This window comes from Lycium barbarum, chromosome 2, assembly GCF_019175385.1.
Source record: "Lycium barbarum isolate Lr01 chromosome 2, ASM1917538v2, whole genome shotgun sequence".
In the NCBI taxonomy this organism is placed as follows: Eukaryota; Viridiplantae; Streptophyta; class Magnoliopsida; order Solanales; family Solanaceae; genus Lycium; species Lycium barbarum.
Window position 1 is genome coordinate 112,135,934 of NC_083338.1, and position 21,905 is coordinate 112,157,838.

Consider the following 21,905-nt stretch of genomic DNA (forward strand, 5'->3'; position numbering starts at 1 on the left):
CTATCTCTAATTCCGGTGGAGGACGACTCGGATGCTCAGGCTGAATTTGGCTGTACTGGTCCACATGATCCATATATTACGTCTGTATATTAAAAAATGAAACTTAGTATATAACGAATATATCATAATTAAACTTATATATAATTACTTAAATAATAAAATTATCATTTACATAGGAATTACGAGCCCTGTCCTCAACCCATAAGGCCGGATCCGACTCCTGCTTCTTCTTTTTTATGTGGGTCTTTAGGAATAGCTGATCCTGAGTTGGCATCTGTCCCGTAGCTTTTTTCTGCAAAAAAAAAGTTAAACATAAAATTAATAGCTCAATAATGATATATTAATCGTAGGTAACTTTAAAAGTATAAAATTACTTACCATTGTTCTAGCCACGTGCCCCTGACTTCTTGCACCCGCAGTGTGCAAAGAGCACCTTTCTGGGAGGCAGCCTTTGCCGGCTCAGACTTGGCGATAAACTCAGGAGTTTGCCAATATGCCTTAAGTTTCTCTCACTGTTCAGCGTTTAGCCATTGGGGCATCGTCATATACCTTCTAGCCCTCGAAAACCAATCAGACAACCTTGCACTCCCCTTCTTCTCAAAGTTTGCAGCAACCCTATCATTGTCCATTGGATCCCATGTACAATACATCTGCAAATCAAATAGCTAATGTTAGATGATTTATATAAAAGTAAATTCAAGTTATGAAATGTATAATAAGATGCATACGTTAAACTCTCTAAACATAGCCTGTCGAGTATCATATGGGATTTCACCCCATGAAGTATAAAAATGATTGCCATAAAGCCTCCGAACAACATCCAGCACGACTTTTGTAGTGTCGTGATCTGGATAGAACCTGCAGTTAAATTTTTTAATTCATATTAGATTAAGATGGAAAAAAAACGTTAGGAAAATTTAATAAAAAACAATCTTACCCAACTCCCTCAGGCACGATGAAAATCTGACCTATCGCATCTCTATCTCCCGGCTGTAAACCATGATGTATTGGTGCCTGTATAGGAGCCGGTGCAGGTGCAGGAGCAGGAGCAGGTGCGGAGGACGACGATGGTCCGAGACTGGTTGGATAGCAGTGACTCAGGCTCAGAGCTGCTATCTCTAAGGCGCAAATTAGATACACTTGGAGGTGTACCATTTGGAGAAGGAGAAGAAGACAAAGTGGCCGATGTGCTAAGAGATCTGCCACGTGGTGGGCAATACATAGGTATAGGTATAGAAGTGGGATAGGTAAATGATGCCGGCTGAGGTGGTGCCGGCTGAAAGGCCCACTGACCAGACTAGCCCTGCATAGAAGAGTCAGGCATAAAAAAAGAAGGCGGAGTAGACTGCATATGTGGAGCAGACGGAATGGACTGACTACTAGTAGCTGTAGGATCTATAGGTCTTTATCTTTTCTCTTACTAGTACCTCCAACTCTACCTCTACCTCTACCTCTACCTCTACCTTGATCACTACCACCTGATGACATCTGCATACATAAAATTAATAACTCAATAATGATATATTGATCGTAGGTAAAAATTTAACAAGTATAGAATTGTGTTATTATCAAGTATAGAATAAACTAACATGCAACTAGTTATCCTTCCACTCATCCTCGCTTGTTTCATTTTCATCAGATGATTCTTCCTCATCGCTTGTTTCAGGTCCATCGGTCGATTCTTCCTCAACATTTTCTATGATAGTTACATCATCTTCATCAACTTCTTCCTATATGTGTTGAGGATGTTCCAAACTATTTTCTAACTCTGTGTCAACCGTTTGATAAAAAACTGGTACATCATTTTGATACGCCACATCTAATGCATTATCGACCTCAATCCTCCCCACATGCTTAGTCTTTATAACCACCCACCAATCAGCCTTATCCCTACGCAAAGGATATGGAGCATAATAGACTTGCTTAGCATTTTGTGCAATTATAAAGAGATCATAACGATTGTATTGTCTTGTGTGTTTGACTTGAATTAGGTTATGTTGACGATTCACCCTTGTACCTCTTTGGCTTGAATCAAACCACTTGCACTGAAATAATGTTATCTTCTTCTTAGGGTAACCTGGATACTTAAGTTATAAGATCTCCTGCAGCACACAGTAATAATCAACAGTTACACCGCTATCATCAACATCGCCTTTAATGCACACTCCACTATTATTCGTCTTCTTATATTGAGAAACTTCTTCGGTTTGAAACTTGTAGCCATTAACAATGTACTTTTTCATTGTCCTAACTTCATTGCCTGGTCCAAGAGCTATATCTTTCACAAATTGGGAATGTTCTCCTGTATGATAAACCTATATAATAAGGAGGAAAATTAAAATTCAATAACTTTTATGTAGCCTACATTTAATTGAAATTATGCAATGAATTTCCACACTTACAAAATCGTACAACTAATGGGAAAACTTAGAATATATGGCTTCATCGCCCTCAAGTTCTACGAAGTAACTGCTCGACATATGCAAGATTTTCATTAGTTTAACCCTTATCAGTTACCCATTTAATTCAGTAACATAATTCGACACTCACCGAATATATACTTGAATTTCAGGGCAATTGAGCAAAACATGTGTCACAGCTGATTGCCTCTCCATACTACTCAGGGTTCGTTTTGGAGGCTTTTTAGAACTCGTTCTGGTTGATTAAAGATGGACATTGGTGGGTAGTTATGTTCAACCCCACCCTCATCATTACGGTTGGGCCTATTTCTCATACACGACACTTGCTCTCCGAAATAATATGAACCGAAATGCGCTGTTTCCTTTACAAGATACGCTTCACAAATAGATCCTTCAATCTTAGATCTCTGCTTAGCCAATTTTTTGCATTTGCCAATGGTCCTGCACACATGTTTAATATCAATAGAAACAGTAATTAGTTAACAAAATACTGTTAAAGAAAGAGCTAGTAAGTTTGGTTACTTACCTCTCGAAAGGATACATCCACCTAGTTTGAACTGGGCCTCCAAGGCGCGCCTCTTGTACAAGATGAATGGGAAGATATTCCATCACATCAAAAAATCCACATGGAAAGATCTTCTCGAGCTTAGTTGTAATGACTGGTATATTCTGTTCCATTCTTTGAAGGTTTTCTACCGTTAAAGTGTTAGAACATAAATCCTTGAAGAACAAACTTATCTCTGTGATTGATTTCCATATTCTTTCCGGTAGGCGGATAAATGCAATAGGAATCAAAGTTTCCATGAAAACATGGCAATCATGACTTTTCATACCAATTAATTTTCCTTCATTCATATCAGCACGCTTGTCAAAATTAGACACATACCCCTCTGGCATCTGCAAATTCTTAACCCATTGACAAATCTGTCGTTTCTCCTCCAAAGTGAATGAAAAACTAGCCTTGGGTTTGAACACTTTATTATTCACTAACTCTTGCAAGTTCAATTCAGGGCGCCTACAATATTCCTTTAGGTCTAATCTAACTTTTGGGTTATCTTTTGTCTTGCCTTTAACATCCATAACAGTGTTGAACAAATTATCAAAGTAATTTTTTTTCAATATGCAACACATCAAGATTATGCCGTAGAAGATTATCCTTCCAATACGGTAACTTCCAGAATATGCTCTGTTTAGTCCAATTATGTTCAACACCATAACCAGGTAGTCTATAAGGGGCAACTTCTGTGACCTTAGGCAAGTGACAAACCCTCCCCCAAATTTCTTCTCCTGACAATGTTCGAGGTGGGGGATCATTTTCAATTTTATTCTTTCTAAATGCTTGTTTCATTTTCCTGAATTGGTGATCCATAGGCAAGAATTGACGATGACAATCAAACCATGAATTTTTGTGGCCATGTTTTAAAGTGAAAGCTTTACTAGTTTCTATGCAATGAGGACAAGCAACCTTTCCAGCAGTCATCCAACCAGACAACATCCCATACGCAGGAAAATCGTTAACAGTCCACATCAAAGAAGCACGCATATTGAAATTGCTCTTAGTTGATATATCATATGTCACTACACCTTCACACCACAATTGTTTTAACTCATCAATCAAAGACTGTAGATAGACATCAATCAAAACTTTTGGATTACGAGGACCAGGGATAACACAATTTAGGAATATATAGGGACTTGTCATACACATCTCAGGCGGTAGATTATATGGAGTAAGAAATACAGGCCAACAAGAATAGGGTGCAGCCGAAACAGAGTATGGTGTGAAACCATCCGTACACAAACCCAAACGAATGTTTCTTGGTTCACTAGCAAAATCAGGATAAGTTCTATGAAAATGTTTCCACCAGGTGGCCTTCTATTTTCGCTGTGCCATCTCATGTGAGGAGCAGAACTCGGCGATGCAAACAACCTCTTTAACCTAGGTATAATAGGTAATTAATGCATCGCCTTCATTGGAACCGTCTTCCCACTCGGTGTCCGCTTATAACGCGCATGTCCACATATTTTACATTCATTTAGATCAGCATCTTGCTTATAGAACAACATACAACCGTTTGGACAACAATGAATTCTATCATACGGCAATCCTAATTTGGAAACCAATCTCTTTGCTTCATAGTAACTCTTAGGTATGTCGAATTCCAGACCAAGTAGTTCCCCTACAAGCTTAATCATTGAGTCCATAGCAGCTTCAGCAACAGTCCAATCTGATTTGATGTTAATCATTCTAACTGCAACAGACAACTTAGAATGCTGACTCCCTACCCAAAGTGGATGACTAGCCTCTTCTAATTCTTGATAGAAGCGCATTGCTTCTTCATTAGGAGGTTCCTCAAATTTTGCTCAGGTTCAAACCCAGACTGTACGCCAAAAGCATCATTAACCATATCATTAACTCTATCATATTGGACGTGACTATATTCCTGCGACACACTACTTTCACCGACAACCATATTGTAAAATATACCATTGACCCCATCAGTCTCTCCATGATCAGTCCAAACATAATATTTCTGCTTAAACCCATGACTATATAAATGAACCCTAACCGCTTCCGGTTTCAAATACTTCATACACCGGCAATGAGAACAAGGACACCTAATTACCCCTTCATTTTGAAAAGGGTAAAGTGTCATTGCATGTGTGATAAACCCATCAACACCTTCAACAAATTCATCATGTACACCCACACGATTACTATTATTCATATTATAAATCCACATACGATCCATCTACAAAAATATACCCACAAATTATTGAGGTTATAGAAACATATTATAACTTAAGAATTCTAACTTAAAATATAACTTAAGAAAACACAATCCCAACCATTTCTAACTTTGAATTCTCAATAACAATTCTAACTTTAATAATTTATAAATTCTAACTTTAATATAATTTTGAAAAACACAATCCCAACTAATTCTAACTTTGAATTCTCAATAACAATTCTAACTTTAATAACTTATGGATTCTAACTTTAATTCTAAAAATTGAAAAGTAAATCTAGTCAAATAAAGTCTACATTTTAGTTTTGAGGTTATAGAAATATTATAACTTAATAATTCTAACATAACTTAATAATTCTAACATTAAAAAGCACAATTCCAACCCATTCTAAAAATTGAAAAGTAAATCTAGAGAAATAAAATCTACATTTTAGTATTGAGGTTATAGAAATACTATAACTTAACAATTATAACTTTGAAAAGCACAATCTCAATCAATTCTAATTTGGAATGATCAATAACAATTCTAATAACTTATGGAATTCTAACAAAAAACACAATCCAACCAAAAAAAAAAAAAAAAAAACTAGTCAAATAATTAAAGTATATATTTTTGCACATATTCAACATCAATAATATTACAAAGAATGATAACTAAGCTAACACAAATACATTGGCAAAGAACATGAAATATAGCACAATCTCAAGCCAAAAAAATAATGACAAGTAAACTAGCCAAATAAAGTTTACATTTTTTTCACAAATTTAACATTAATAACATTGCAAATGATGTTTAACAAAGCTAAATAGACTAGCATTAGGCCTAAAATCTACAAATAAAACTAAAATTAAAAGAATTTTAAATGCCATAATTTAAGAGAAACTAACCTCAATTTATTAACTTCAAAATGGGTTTGGGGTAGGTGTGAAGGGGCTGCGCAGGCAATGGCGCTGGGCTGCGAAAAAATGTGCGGCGACGCTGGGCGGAGGGGAGGGGGGCGGCGGGTAGGGTTTGGGGCAATAGGGGTTTTAATTTGGAAGAGGGAGCAGAAATGGGTATGAAACCTGTCTGCTATGAATTTAAAGAAAAACCGACGGACAAAACCGATTCTGTCCGTCGGTTTTTTCCGCACGTTTGACCGGATTTTGACCCCAAAAATTAAAAAAAAAAAAAGAAACCGACCCTGTTCGTCGGTTTCTTTAAAAAAAATTGTTTATTATTTTTTTAAAAAACAAAATGAATTGTATATTATTTATAATATTTTTAAAATAAAACCGATGTACGACGTCGATTTTATATTATTGTTTTTTTAATGAAACCGACGTGGGATGTCGGTTTATTTTGGCGGAATTATATTTTCAAAATTCTGCCAAATAAATCGACGTCGTCCGTCGATTTTCTGATTAAAATAATTTAAAAAAATTAGAAATACAAAAAACCGACGCAGTGAGTCAGTTTTCATACGGTTTTGTGAAACGACGCAGTGCGTCGATTTTTAGCAGAATTTTGGTAGTGGAAGGCTCCATAAATCCAAGATCAATGCAACACAGAGTCCTCAAGGTGGCCAAAAGGAATTATTTTATGTTGTTCTAACCTAGCACATGATGGGTGGTCACAAGTGCCAAATAAATAGGCAAGTCAAACTCTAAGAAATCACACCAAGAAGACAGTAGATGTTCATGAAGAGATCTACTTAAGGTCCATACATCAAGCAATCAGGTTAAGTGAGAGGTTAAAAAAAAGACCCCTATTGCTCTCAAAAGGGAGATCTTTTGTCACACCCCTATTAGGAGTATGACGGGCTCCGACCCGTAGGCCGGGAACCACCTGACTTATCCGTTACTTTGAACATTTTAAACCATAACTCAAAGAACACCTGCACGCAGAAAAGGCCCAACATAGGAATATCCGATCATTCAGCACATATGTACATATGCTAACCGACAAGGTTGCCACAACACAGCGTATATCATAAAGGCGGCAAGGCTAACAGTAAAGTATCAAGAGCTCAAAATAAGGCCGACAAGGCCACCAAAATATTACACAACAATATGAATCGGTGGAGTCATAAAACATCTAACTGTACACACACGTCTACGAGCCTCTACATAGAATACAATGATCATAAGGACAATACCAAATAGACTGCAGCTCTGAAGTAAGTGGAGTGCTCGTAAGAATCCGCTGATAGAACACCTACAGGTCTAATCCATCTCCCCGCCTACCTGCGGGCATGAGCGCAGCGTCCACAAGAAGGGACGTTAGTACGAATAATGTACTGAGTATGTAAGGCATGAATAACAACATAATATACATATGAAAGGTAACATGGAATATGAGAGATAACCTGTACATCTGGATGCCTCACAAGGCAGATGCCATGCATGCTTAGCCTTAAAAAAAATATTTTATACATATACGTAGTACCATACCTGACCATTAAGGCTCGGTGTCATATATATAGTATCATGCCCGGCCATTAAGGCTCGGTGTCATATATATAGCATCATGCCCGGCCATTGAGGCTCGGTGTTATCATCATTAGCTCGCGTCCGGGCCTCCCGAGTCCGGGGCGATATCATAACATGCCCACTACAGTGGTGTGCACATCTACGTGCCATGCCCGACCGACTATAGCGCGGCGCAGTGTGAGAAAATACATACATACGTATAAAGCATGCATGAGAGACAAATAATAGCTATAAATACATCGGAGTGACGTAAGGTCGGTAACCTCCGATTATATTATAGGATAATCATCATCGCTCTGTCTCACCTTGAAGGAACAATTATTATAAGGCGAGATCAACAACAGTGAATAAAAAAAATAAAGAAAATCACGAAAATAACTCAACATTCTCATATTCACATTGAAATCATAAGCTTGAGACTTTTAAACATGAAATCATCATCATCTTCGTAATCATCATAGAAACATTCTCATCTTTAGCATCGTCATTAACATTGTAAAAAAAACATGTCCGTTGTTGTTGTCATAAAAGCTTATAGAATCATAAATCTTTGACTCGGAAAATAGGGACATTTTGGATAACATTTATGGATTATCAAGAAAGAAGTCATGCCTTTGAATCATGAACTCTAACTTTTGGAAGTAAGGAGGTTATGAAACATATGTAGGGAGTTATAACACAGGAGTTTCTAGAAATAAGATCATCGTCATCATAAAACATGTTTATCTTTAGCACCATAAAAACTTTAAAAGTCATGAATCTCTAACATTCTTGGAAATGAGGATTTTTATGAAATTCATGCATGGGTTGGTAGGAAAATAATCATGTCTTTGAAAGAAAGAGGAATAGCCTTAACATACATGGAAGATAATTTTCTCGACTTCAAACTTACTTCCTGTCTTACGATTCCCTTAAGATCATTTCTAGCCTCATAATCTACATATACGACTGTTCATACTATTGTTAGGCTCATCATCATACGCTCGTCTTAAACCCTTAATTTAAATCCATTCAGAATCTACCGAAATTCGGGCAGCATCTCCCTTGTTTATATGCCTAGCCCGAAATCACAATCCAATAACCAACAACAACAACAACAATACCAACATCAAAACAACATTATCAACACCAATAGGCTCCATAAAACATCTCACACGATGTTTTCCAAGTTTCTCAACTATCCAACTTATTATACGACTATTTAATAACTTTATCTCCATAAATAAACTGAAATTAATATTAATAAGGAGAGATTCATACCTTATTCTTTCTAGAGCAGCAATATCTGTTGACACGCAATTTTGTCCAACTTTTCTCTCAATTAATTTATCTACGTTTCTTGATCGTTAATAATTTGGACGAGTTATTTCAAATTTACTTAACAAAGCACTATATTAATACTTTCAAATATTTATCGCACGGTTATTTATTTTAATAAGAAGTTGTATTATATATCTGAAAGTGGTTAATCCTAGTCCAAATTATTAAGATGAAGATATCCAAATAAATTAATTAAAGGAGGAAAGGTCCATAAATTGAGCCCAATCTTCCTAGCCTACATCCATAATCCAGCCCACATCCTCTAACCCGGCCCACATTGTTACATTTCACATTTTCACTACCTAACCCTAAACAAAAAACACACGCCGCACATGATCATCTCTCATCGTTTTCCTCTTTCAACAAAGCTCTGTTTTTCTTCAACAATGGCAGGTTCAATTTATCCCATTTTCGTGCAAAATATTCTGCTCTCCTCTGATATTTCAAACGAAAACCAAGCCCCTCTCTCTTCTTCATCTCCCTCTCCATTTCCAGCCAAGAATCAAATCGCCTTTAACCGAGCACAGTCCTGTCTTTCCATTTCCACGCAAAATCTGTCCTCACACCTGCTTACCCACGTTGTTCTGTCGTTGAAATGGAAAAGGATTTCCCATTCCCGCTTCGAGACGTAACCGATCCTCAAAGACCAGAGAAAATCGGTCCATTTCGGGCGTAAAAGCCCCAACATTCGGATCTGCACAAAATCGTTGACTCAACTTTGAATTGAGTTCAACATCCCGCCCAAATCAAAACCCTAAGTCTGGGTTGACACCTATAAAATGTCACTTTAAGTTCTCAGCCGAGGGGGGATCGATCCTTGCTCTGGCTATTTTTTTAGTGTCTCATTCGATTCATCAAAAAGGAAATACGAATACTTTAGTTCCTTAAAGCCCTCAATACTTTCAATCGACTTTATTTGGCTCAAGGTTCGGATCTGTCAATACGAGAGAGTAGATTCGAGGCCTCGACGCCCTTGTTCACTGCACCACGAACAGGTATACCGGAGCCGAAGAGTTTCCTTTTGAGACTCAACGACGCCGCTTATGGAGTCCACATATCTACACGGATCTTTCTTGCCTCTCAAATATCAATTTACAGAGGGGATTTTATCCTCCCATTAAAGCCGAACGTGCTACTTAAACGCCCCACCTTTCTCTATTTGCTTTGCTTACTTATGATGGTGAATGATTTTATTTTCAGTTATGTACTTGCTGTTGAAGGTAGAATTATTATAAAATTAATTAATGACTAAACCTTAAGTAAATATTTAAAGTCCTTGCCATATAACAATATTTTTTTAGGACTAATAACTCAATAACTTTAGGATATTGAACATTTGTAAGACGTACGGTTTTAAGTGGTAATTTGGTTTCAAGCCAAAAAAAAAAAAAATAGTACTTATTTCTTTTAAAGGATAATAAGGATTATAGCAGATCCTTCTAATTTAAAACAGCGTTTTAGCTTCAGCTTACTTTTAACATTAACTGTTTTCTTACAGAAAAAATGCATTCGGAGACCCGTTCAAATCTGAAGCCCCTTCCTACTTTTCAGAGCAGTCAGTTATTAAAATGTCCGCTATGTCAATCAATCTATAGAATACAAAATAATTCTTTTTTCCGAAATTAGCTTTGCTGAGCATTTCCTTCCATTGTTTGGTTTGAGCGTACTTTAAGCTTTCCATCTACATCTTTAGCCTTAATTAATTAACATAAGTCCGGTCGGTTAATCATTGTTAATGGGTCTTAAAGGATGCCTAATACCTTCCCTTTAGACTAATTGAACCCTTACTTAGAATCTTAAGTTTCATAGACCTTAAAATGGAGTTAAACTTTAGAAAATAACTTTAAACGAACTTTAGGTGTCCTAGTTCACCCTAAATAATTAGGTGGCGACTCCTTCACTTTAATTAATCCCGGAAATATCGGGATGTTGTAAACTATTTTGATCCCGGTTAAAATAGGGTATAACAGCTTGGCGACTCCGCTGGGGAATCACTTAGGTTCTAACCATAACGGACTTAGTTAAAGTAGGCTTTGTGTACTTGTTTTAATTACTTTATTTGTTGTTAACTGTTTGTACATGCTATTAATTGTTTGTTTGATATAAACTGTTTAAGTGTTACTGCTTTGATAAACTGTCATTCTGTATCACTTTTCTCCACATTTGGAAATTCACACTATCACACGTACACACGAGGTGTGTTTTGCGCACCCGCAAATTTCTTTCAAAATCCCAAATTTTAGTAGACTTGGCGTATGCGCGGGGTGTCTGGATTTTCCGTGTGACCGCGAGCCTTCTCACTCGAGTTGTCCGCTCGGGAACCTTGCGTCTAGTAAACCCGCTCTTAGTCAACCTAGGATAGAGCTAAACCAACACCCTTTATTAAGAGCATACATTTCATGACCTAGGAGGTTTAATACCCTTGGTGTATTAAACTCATTAGATGACTTTACCCAAACGTCCAAGTGGGTTCTCGACCCCAAGTGACACTAATCATACTTTATGTGTATGTTTGAAGGATAATTGTGCCCAAATATTGACTATTTGCTCTAACTAATTAAACTTTAGGAGGGAGGGAATGACTAACGTTTCTGTGACAAGTATTGATTTACATTGGAGTACGTCTGTGATCAACAATTGACGAAGACCAACGACGTCACAAAATGGAGCTGGAAGTTAGACATAGGAAATTGTATTTACTTTACTTAGATTAGGAGTCTATTTTATGTTGTATTCATTTGACATGTAATAAATATTACATTACTTTTGTACTTTATTTTTTGGGAAATAGTATTTGTTTAATTAACCAAAAGCAATGGGATGACGTATTATGGCACACTTTACCCTTCAAACAAACGTTAGGCCTACCTCTGCCACAAAGAGGTCACATGCATATTAGGACGCGTTATTGTTGTTTGATATCCTTGTTTACATTTGTTTGACAACTTGTTTGACTTTATGAATTATTTGCTACATGACTTACTTGACTCTACGTGATCATGACTTTACCTAGATATGTTAATGAGACTGACATCATTTGCATTTTATGTTTCTTTTTATTTTTATTCCCAAAGAAAGTTGATTCGTGTTGACACTCGAGCTGGCCAACCATCCTTACCTCACAAGGTCAAAGACGTCATCGTTACCTCGACGTAGTTGGGTTGTTCAAGGAAAGGAAATTATTATGTCTGATCCGGCCACATCCATTTCAACTGGTTTGGAAAACATCGTGATCTCTAGTGATCCCCCCGAGACTTCCGAACATAGAATTATTATTCAACATGATGAACATATCGCCCGCCTGACTCAAGAAATTAAGGATCTACGTGGAGAACTGAACCGGGCTAGGGACCTGACCAACTTATCCATTACACTCCAAAGTCCAACTCCTGAACCCAGAAATGTCGCACCAAACCCACCTCGTTTTCCATCACTTGAGTCTCCAGTTCCTGAACATTTTCCTCCACGAAATAATGCACCCACCAACAACAACATTCCTCCAATCACCCTCACAAATCCACCAAATCCATCATCCGTCTATACCCCTCCACAAAATCAACCACCCACCTACACTACCTATGCTACATCTAATCCGGCTTCTGATGCTCAATCTTGACCTGCTGACAATTACGACACTGGGCGACGAACTCTGCAATATCCCGCTTCATACCGTCCCACCAGTATAAGCATCGAAGATCATGGTACATCTTCGTAGACCCAGGATGGACCGAATAGCGAGCATAATGTGCCTCGCTCATAACCTGTTGCCGAAGGCCTGCAATATCAGGTACACACAACCTGCCTCTGTATAACATAGTGCCGTCCGGTGAAAACTCGAACGGAGTCCTCTCCTTATCATAGGTTGTGTCCCTGTACCGAGCTAAGACAGGATCCTCAAACTGATGCCGCTTAATATCGTCCCTGATAGATGACTCAGAAACCCCTCGAACAGAAATCCGTGTATCTCCAGAATCGGCCAGACGAACCCCGAGACTAGCCAACTGCTGGATATCACGGGCTATCTCTCTCCTGTCTGGCTGTAAATCGGCCGAACTGCCCATAGACTTCCGACTGAGCGCATCGGCAACAACATTAGCCTTACCCGGATGATACAGAATATCCACGTCATAATCTTTCAGAAGCTCCAGCCACCTCCGCTGTCGCAAATTAAGCTCTCTCTGCCTGAAAATATACTGGAGACTCTTATGATCAGTATAGATATCCACATGAACGCCATATAAATAGTGTCTCCATATCTTCAGAGCATGAATCACCGCTGCGAGCTCCAGATCGTGGGTAGGATAATTCTTCTCATGCTTTTTGAGCTGCCGGGAAGCATACGCTATAACTCTGCCGTGCTGCATCAATACACAGCCTAACCCCATGCCAGAAGCGTCACAATAAATAACATACCCCTCCGGTCCCTCTGGAAGAGTCAGAACTGGGGCTGTAGTCAGCTTCTCCTTCAGCAACTGGAAGCTCCGTTCACAAGCGTCAGACCACTGGAACTTAGCTCCCTTCTGAGTCAGCCTTGTCAAAGGCGCTGAAATCGAAGCAAACTTCTCCACAAATCTCCTGTAATAGCCTGCTAACCCCAGGAAACTGCGTACCTCTGTGGGCGTCGTAGGTCTGGGCCAATTCTTCACAGCCTCAATCTTCTGTGTGTCCACCCGGACACCATCAACTGCAATAACATGCCCCAAGAAAGCCACTGAAGACAGCCAGAATTCGCACTTAGAAAATTTCGCATATAACTTCTGATGCCCGAGTACCCCTAATACCGATCTCAGATGATCTGCGTGCTCCGCCTCAGACCGAGAATAAATCAGGATATCATCAATGAATACAATTACAAACATATCCAAGAATGGCCTGAATACCCGGATCATCAAATCCATGAATACTACGGGAGCATTTGTCAGCCCAAAAGACATAACCCTGAACTCGTAATGCCCATATCGGGTCCGGAAAGCTGTCTTAGGGATATCGGCCTCTCGTACTCGCACTTGGTGGTAACCGGATCGAAGATCTATCTTCGAAAAACACTTAGCGCCCTGCAGCTGATCAAACAAATCATCAATCCTGGGGAGGGGGTATTTATTCTTTATAGTTACCTTATTCAGCTGCCGATAATCAATACACATACGCAGCGACCCGTCCTTCTTACGCACAAATAATACCGGGGCTCCCCAAGGAGAAGTACTAGGTCTGATGAAGCCCTTATCCAACAAATCTTTCAGCTGCTCCTTCAACTCCTTTAATTCTGCAGGCGCCATTCTATACGGAGGAATAGAGATAGGCTGAGTGTCTGGGAGTAAGTCAATAGAGAAATCTATCTCCCGCTCTGAAGGAAGACCTGGAAGCTCGTCGGGAAAAACATCTGCAAACTCATTAATCACGGGGACTGACTGAAGTGTCGGCGTCTCGGCGTCCAAGTCTTGCACTCGAACCAGATGATAGATATAACCCTTTCTGATCATTTTCTTTGCCTTAAGGTATGAAATAAACTTACCTTTCGGCGATGCTGTATTTCCAGCCCAATCTAAAACTGGCTCCCCGGGAAACTGGAAGCGAACCACCTTATTCTGGCAGTCAACATTAGCATAACAGCAAGCTAGCCAGTCCATACCCATAATAACATCAAATTCAGTCATATCTAACTCTACCAGATCTGCCTTAGTATCACGGCCACATACAATCACAGAACAGTCTTTATAAACCTGTTTCGCTACAATAAAGTCCCCTATCGGTGTGGCTACCTCAAATGGCTCTATAGGTTCAGACATAATACCAATTTTTCCAGCAACAAGGGGTGAAATATATGATAAAGTCGAACCTGGATCAATTAATGCATACACAGACCGAGAGAAGACCAATAAAGTACCTGTAACGACATTAGGAGATGCCTCCTGATCCTGGCGGCTGGCCAAAGCATAAATGCGGTTCGAAGGACCGCTAATACCAGAAGCTCCACCACGGCCTCTGCCGCGACCCGCTGGTGCCACTGACGAAGATGAAGACCCAGCGGCTGATCCGGTAGGCTGCGCTGCACCACCCGAACTACCCTTATACGGGCAATCTCTCACAGAATGGCCCTGACGGCCACAAGAAAAGCATGCACCGGTGGCTCTGTAGCACTCTCCCGTATGGTATCTGCCGCAAAAAGAACACTGAACCCTGGGTGGCCTCATCTGACCAGAACCCCTATCTGTCCGTGAACCTGAAGCCCTGGAGCTCTGGCCTGCTCCTGAATACCCTGGGCTCTCGAACCTGCGACCTGTAGGCTGGGGAGGCGCGCCCTGCGCCTGCTGAGATGAAAATCTGCTAGGCTGCTGCGGCTGTTGGGGCTGTCTGCCCCGAAACTCTCCGATCCTGGCCCCTGTCAGGCTGGTGTCCTCCTCTGCCCCGATCCTCCATGCCCTGGGCATGGGCCTGGATACGGGCAATGTCCATACCGGGCTGAGCAGCCAATACTAAGCAGCTATCAACAAAATACCGATCCAGCCCCATAATATATCTGTGCATCCGGTCCGCCATAGTAGCCACCACAGTAGGTGCATATCGGGCCAAGGAATCAAACTCCAAACTGTAGTCCCGGATACTGCGGCCCTTCTGCCTCAATAATAAGAATCTATCAGATCTGGCTCGTCGCAACTCTGGGGGCAGAAAATGTCCAAGAAATGCCTGAGAAAAATCGCCCCAAACTGCTGGAGGAGCGCCGTCCCCCCTGGATAGCCCCCATGACTCGTACCAGTTTGCCGCCACATCATATAACCGGTACGAAGCTAACGCGACTGACTCTGTCTCGGAAGCATTAATCAAATCTAGAGTGCGTCGCATCTTCCTAATAAACTCCTCAGGATCCTCCTCGGGCTTTGTCCCGAAGAACTCTGGAGGGTTACAAGTCAAAAACTCACGGGCTCTCGAACTATCACGCCTGACTGCCCGGTCACCTCCCAGTCCATGCCCCTGAACCTGCCCTGCCACAAGTCTAGTCAGCAACTGGACTGCCTCCCTCATAGACTGATCCTCAGTGCCTGGCCGTGGAGCTAGAGGCTCAGGTACTGGAACTGCGGGAGCTGGCAGTGGAGCCGTCCCCCGATCTGCAGCTACGGCTGCCCCAATCTCGTCCACGAGTGGCGGTGTAGAAAAACCCTCTGTCTGGGGCAAAGTCTCCGGAGCAATATATACCTGGACCCGGCTAGTCTCTCCTACGGCAACTGACTTGGCCTTTTGGGCCGCTGTCGCCTTTTTTGGAGGCATATCTGCAAATATAGCCACTCGTTAGGAAGGGGTCATCCTGATAACACAGCTCTATCGCACGATCTAAGACAGAAAGAAGGGTAGTATCCTAAATGCCCTGTAGCCTCCTGTTTATAGGTGTGGTGCACAACACACCGATAAACAAGACTCTACTAGACACAGTCTGTGGACATTCCGAGGACGAACCGCTCTGATACCACTTTTGTCACGACCCAACCCCGTGGGCCGCGACCAGTGCCCGAGCTGGGCACCTATACGTACCCGATACCCAAAATTAGCATATTAACAGAATAATAATATAATAATAATATTAGTGGTCGCTACAGAACTTAGCAGAAAAGCAGACTTGGCACACATAGGCCGATAAGGCCATCACAGAACAGAATATCCCAAACATATGTACAGAACCCACACAGATGTATCCACAGACCTCTACAGAACATATCATAATCATAAGACGGGACAGGGCCCCGTCATACCCTGAACAAAGTACATATCCAGATAGCAGTGACAGACTATACCAAAAGATGGGCTCTGTAGAATAGAGCGCCCCAAATAGCAGAAATAGGATCCTAATCGTGTGGATCAGCAAACCTGTCGTCTGTACCTGCGCGGCATGAAAACGCAGCCCCCGAAGAAAGGGGGTCAGTACGAAATATGTACTGAATATGTAAAGCGAAATCACAGAAGTCAAATCATAATGGTTACAGAAAATGAGTACAGAATCCAGAGTGTCAAATGCATATTTCCAAAACAGACAGAATGCGTACAGAAACATATGTCATATCATATCATATCCGGTCCCTGACACGGGACTCGGCAGACAGAATGTGGCCACCCTCCCGACGCTGGTGCCACTATACAGAGCAATCAGAAAAAGGGGTGTGGCCCCGTATCATATAATGTCATATCAAAATGGCCATACAGATCAGATCAGAATAGGCGGACATGGCACATCATACTCCACAGACCCATGTACGCGTATACTTGCCCCCTCACACCGGGACGCGGCGAACAATGCAGAGAATTACGCTTGACAACATATCCTGGCCCGGGCTCAGTGTGGGAAACATTGGGACATCCACGAGTGGAGTAGTGAGAGACTAATGCAATTTAAAAATATAATAAATGTTTTCAAAGACTCGATGAAGCGTATCGAAGACAAACAAATCCAATGGGGTCGGACGGAATCATAATAAATGTATTTCAGATATCATAATAAATTACAGAAGTATAACTTTCCCGAAGTCATTCCGAGTGTCAAAATAATTTATAATATTTAAAGAATATTTAAAATAATATTCGTTAAGCGATTAGTAGGGTAATTAAAACATTTCTTTCAAAAATCGCTTAAAAAGGAAGCTTTAACACATTAGGGGCAAAACCTTTAATAGCGGGCCCGCCTTGGGACAAACAAGGCGGCGGGCTCAAATTGTGCCCTCTAAGCATATAGTATCACCTAAAAAGGTTATACAAACATTCTATGATTTTCTGAATAATTTAGAGCAAAATTGCATAATTTCAGGAAAAAAAAAGCGTATCAAAATGGTTCAATTCTACTGAAGGAAAAACTGAAATTTTGTCTTGCGGATTCCGAGGGCCAAGAGGTCCTTCGAGGCCCGGATCCGACCCTAACACACTAGGGGCATGCCAAGGGAAGAATTGGGTTTACTTTACATACCTTTCACGCTCCTTAAGCCTTTCCAATCTCACTTCCCGTTTCGTCGAAAAACTGCAATTGGTCAAGTTTACCAATTGTGAATTATTAATGCCATTATTTCAACTTTAAGCATATTTGGCTACCGAAATTTCGGCAACACTTCCCCTATACATATGACACCCCGAGAATTCAACTCGGCTATAAATCATCAACAACAACCCAAACGACAACAACAATATCAACAATGAACATTAAAAACACAAATATCCTTCAACTAGTCATTTTTCTCACAAGTTGACATAATCTTCAATTCAACCCAACTTTCAACTAAGATCAATAATTTCATATTCAACAACCATCATGATCATCACCATATAGTTCTAGAAACATTTCATATCGTTTTCGTTAAGATATACACTCGATATACATGATATACAATCTTCCGCCAAAATCATAACTTATGCAAAACATCAAATCTTTGGCATACAACTTCATAACAAGTTTCCAACTTCCAAATTCATCAACCATAATCATAATTCACATCTTAACAACTTCATTTCCATAATATCACAAAATTATTCTAAAGTGACATAATCATCTACATTCCAACTTCAACCAAAATTCATTCAACTTTCATTCCCAATATAATTTCCATCATAACCACAACTAGAATGCAATATAAAATTCAACTCATATATGTATACAACATATATACACCCATGGCTACATATATATATACATACCCACTTTGCAAACTTCCTTATTTCCAAAATTTCTACTCATTTCCACATACCACAACATAAACAAACCTTCATAACATAAGAAAAAGGAATTGATTCTTACCTTTTTCTACAAACTTCTTCACTTGAACAAGTTGTCAACTTGAAGAAATAAGTGCTCCTTCTTCCAAAACAATTACACCAAGTTGTAGAGGACACTTAATTTAGTAGGAATTCAACAAGAAAATAATTTTAGAGGCAAGATTTTGAGGGGTGATTTTTCTATGGCCAAACCCGAAATGCCCTCTTTTTGTTCTTGTTTTTCTCTTGTTTTTCCTCCTATTCTTTCTCTTGAAAGTTCTATGGAATTTGGATGATTAAGTGGTCTTTTATTCATTGACCACATGACTTAATTCCATGGGCTTGGATCCTTTTTATGGACCATGGCCGAATGGCTCCTCACTTGGGCCTGAATTTCTTTTTTCATTTTTTTGGGCCAACGCGGTTGGTCCCGAGTTGGGCCTAGCCCACTGACCTTTCGACCTTAAAACGTTCATATCTCCTTGTACCGACGTCACCTGGGAACCCACGACCTATGGATGGAAAGCTAATTCAATTATCTACAACTTCTATTTCAAGGTATTTTCGAAATTCCAAACTTACAATACAGTTTTTGCCCCCCAAAGTCAGGTCACCCGAAAACGTTTTCTTAAAAATATTCGTTTGGAGGGTTTCCACTTTGATTTGGTCCAAAGGTACTTCATGAGTTGTGTTTAACTTTACATATGTGATTCATATGACTTTTCAGATGTTCCAAAAAAAATCTCGGTATGTGGGCCCCACCCCAGCAGATGCTCCGAGGTTCAAAAATACGGGATATAACAGGGGCATGTCATCAACTTCTACAACTACTCACGACACCGAGCCACCGACCATCCGGGGTGCCGAACCAGGAGAGACTTTGAAGAATTGGACTCTTACTCCGTCCCTGGTTCGCGGGGACTCTTGGTAGATTGAACATGTAGTAAACTTTTTGAGATAGCACGATTTTAAAATTGAGGCTTAAATCGTGCCCCAAAATTTTTGTTGCTTTGCCTCAACTTTTGGAAGCTTAAATTGCAAAATCTATGAATACATTTCTAATTTTCCTTAATCATCTATTATTGTTATTTTCTATTTTATTTATCAAATCTGTCAATTTCATGATTGTGACATAAAATGAACGAATGAATAACATACATCTCGAGAGAATAACAAAGAAACTAGAGGACAAGATAAGATTCCACTTGGAAGAAATTGAAATAGCCGATAGACAACGACGTAAGCACGAAGGCTATTCAAGTTAAGAAGACATTAAAAGACGACATTAGATCAGACTGCCTAGTTTGAAACCTTTCCTTTAATGTACCATACGAACTACGCTGACCTGATTCCCTCGGCGGGATACGTAGGCAGCCCACATAGGGTTCGGTTGCATTACAATAGAAAATCCCAAAATCCTTATTATTTATGTGTAAGGAGAACTATGCATGGCCTGATTCCCTCGGTGGGATTCGTAGACTTTCAACATACGGGTCAGTCATATTGTTATATCCTGTATTTTGCATATTCGGATAATTTGAGATAATTGTGACTAATAAGAGATAAGGCAATATTTTTTATCTTATCTAACACATAAGTTGTTCATGAAAATATTGATGCGGAAATGTTGAGGAAGGCTAAGGGCAAAATTGGAAATTGTGAAAATAGTTTCATGAATTACAAGAACTAGACATGAAATAATTGGGCTTGAAAAAAAACAAAAAAAAAATAGAAAATAGCCCAAGTGTGGCCGGCCAAGGTATGGGCCAAGGCCCACTTGGGAATTTAAATCCTAGTAATAAAAAGAGAGGGCCATATCATTTATTCATCATTTATCCAAGAACATTCAAGAGAAAGAGAATTGAGAGCCAAGAACAAGGGGCCTTTCGGCCAAGAAAAGAAAAAAAAAATCTTGAAGCCATTAATCTTGATCCAAAAAAAATATTTCTTCTAGTATTCCTACTAATTCAAAGGTCCTCTTCAACGTGGTATAATTGTTGAAGCAAGAAAATCACTCTTGGTGGCAAGTTCAAAAATTCTAGTCAAGTGGAAAGTTGAGGAAAAAGGTAAGAATTCATATTCTTTTATATGTTATGGAAGGTTTATATATGTTGTAGTAAGTAGAATTGAATGAAAATCATGGAAATAGTGTGTGGCCGTGTGGGTGTGTGTGTTGAATGGTGGCCGTGTGGTTGTTGAATGGTGGAGGAGAGGTGAATTAATTTTATTTAATATGTTAGTTGTAGGAAATTATGTGATTTTAATATGGTTTTATGTAGTCATGAGAATGTAGTTGCCAACGTATTAATTTATGTTGTAGTTTACGAATTTGAAAGAAGGAAATGTGTTGTCGTAGCTTTTGTTGCATTTGTAGAGTTTCGGGTGGAATAGAGTTGGTTGGATTGTTTTGAATGTTATGCGGGTTACTAATGTTAGAATATGCTTCAAATGATTGTTTGTATGGTTGTTGATAAATTTGGCCGAGTTGAATTCTCGGGGTTGTTGTATTTACAGGGGAGATGCTGCCGAAATTTCTGTAGACAAGTGCTAATTAGAATTGAATTTCTAAGTACTTATAGCTAATGTTTGGTAATTAATAACGTTATTGTAGATTGTGGGGAGCCCGAGACTTGAGTTGCGATTAGCTTAAGAGGCGAGCGAGGTATGTAAGGCTTAACCTTTTCTTCTTTGGCATGACCCTTATGAAATAAGTATATGACGTATATGTATGACTTCAGAAAGATTCTTATTCTTAGAGCCACTAGGATGGCTAACGTTCTTGATTTCCCATAAGTTGTTCCGTATGGTTTTGATATGTATTCATGATGCCCGATGATGTGTATCTTTGATGTCCGAAGTTTGGCCAATATGTTTCCGAATAGCAATTGAGAAACAAATGATATGACTATAGTTTTGACCTTCCAAATGTTAATACATTCGATTGTTCCATCGAGCCTTTGATATGTTTTGATACGTGCATAAAATTCCAAAGTTCTACTTGATTTGATCCATACGATATCCGAAAGATACTTGATACGATGGTTACTTGATTTTCCAAGAATGGCTCCTGAAACGCTTTTAGAAGGTTCTGTACTTCAAAAGCTCATAACTTTCGTATGCTAATTCCGATTGACCCGAGACTTGTTTCTGAGCCTTCAGATGTCGATAAGTATACTTGTCTATCGAGTCTTGATTTACGTGCATATGGTTTCGCACTACT

The 21,905-nt window shown here is 39.6% G+C and overlaps 1 protein-coding gene across 2 annotated transcripts in view; it reads right to left on the minus strand.

Moving 5' to 3' along the window:
• Positions 1-378: 378 nt before the first annotated feature.
• Positions 379-21,905, minus strand: part of LOC132626775 (uncharacterized) — a 37,431-nt gene continuing 15,904 nt past the window's right edge. For both annotated transcript variants that reach the window (XM_060341768.1, XM_060341767.1), the window contains exons 2-5: positions 7,309-7,396; positions 938-1,488; positions 729-858; positions 379-650 (exon numbers count right to left, since the gene is read on the minus strand). In XM_060341768.1, coding sequence (XP_060197751.1) covers positions 510-650; positions 729-858; positions 938-1,155 — 489 coding nt within the window. In that variant the 5' untranslated portion in view covers positions 1,156-1,488; positions 7,309-7,396 and the 3' untranslated portion in view covers positions 379-509. The remainder of the gene's footprint in view (positions 651-728; positions 859-937; positions 1,489-7,308; positions 7,397-21,905) is intronic.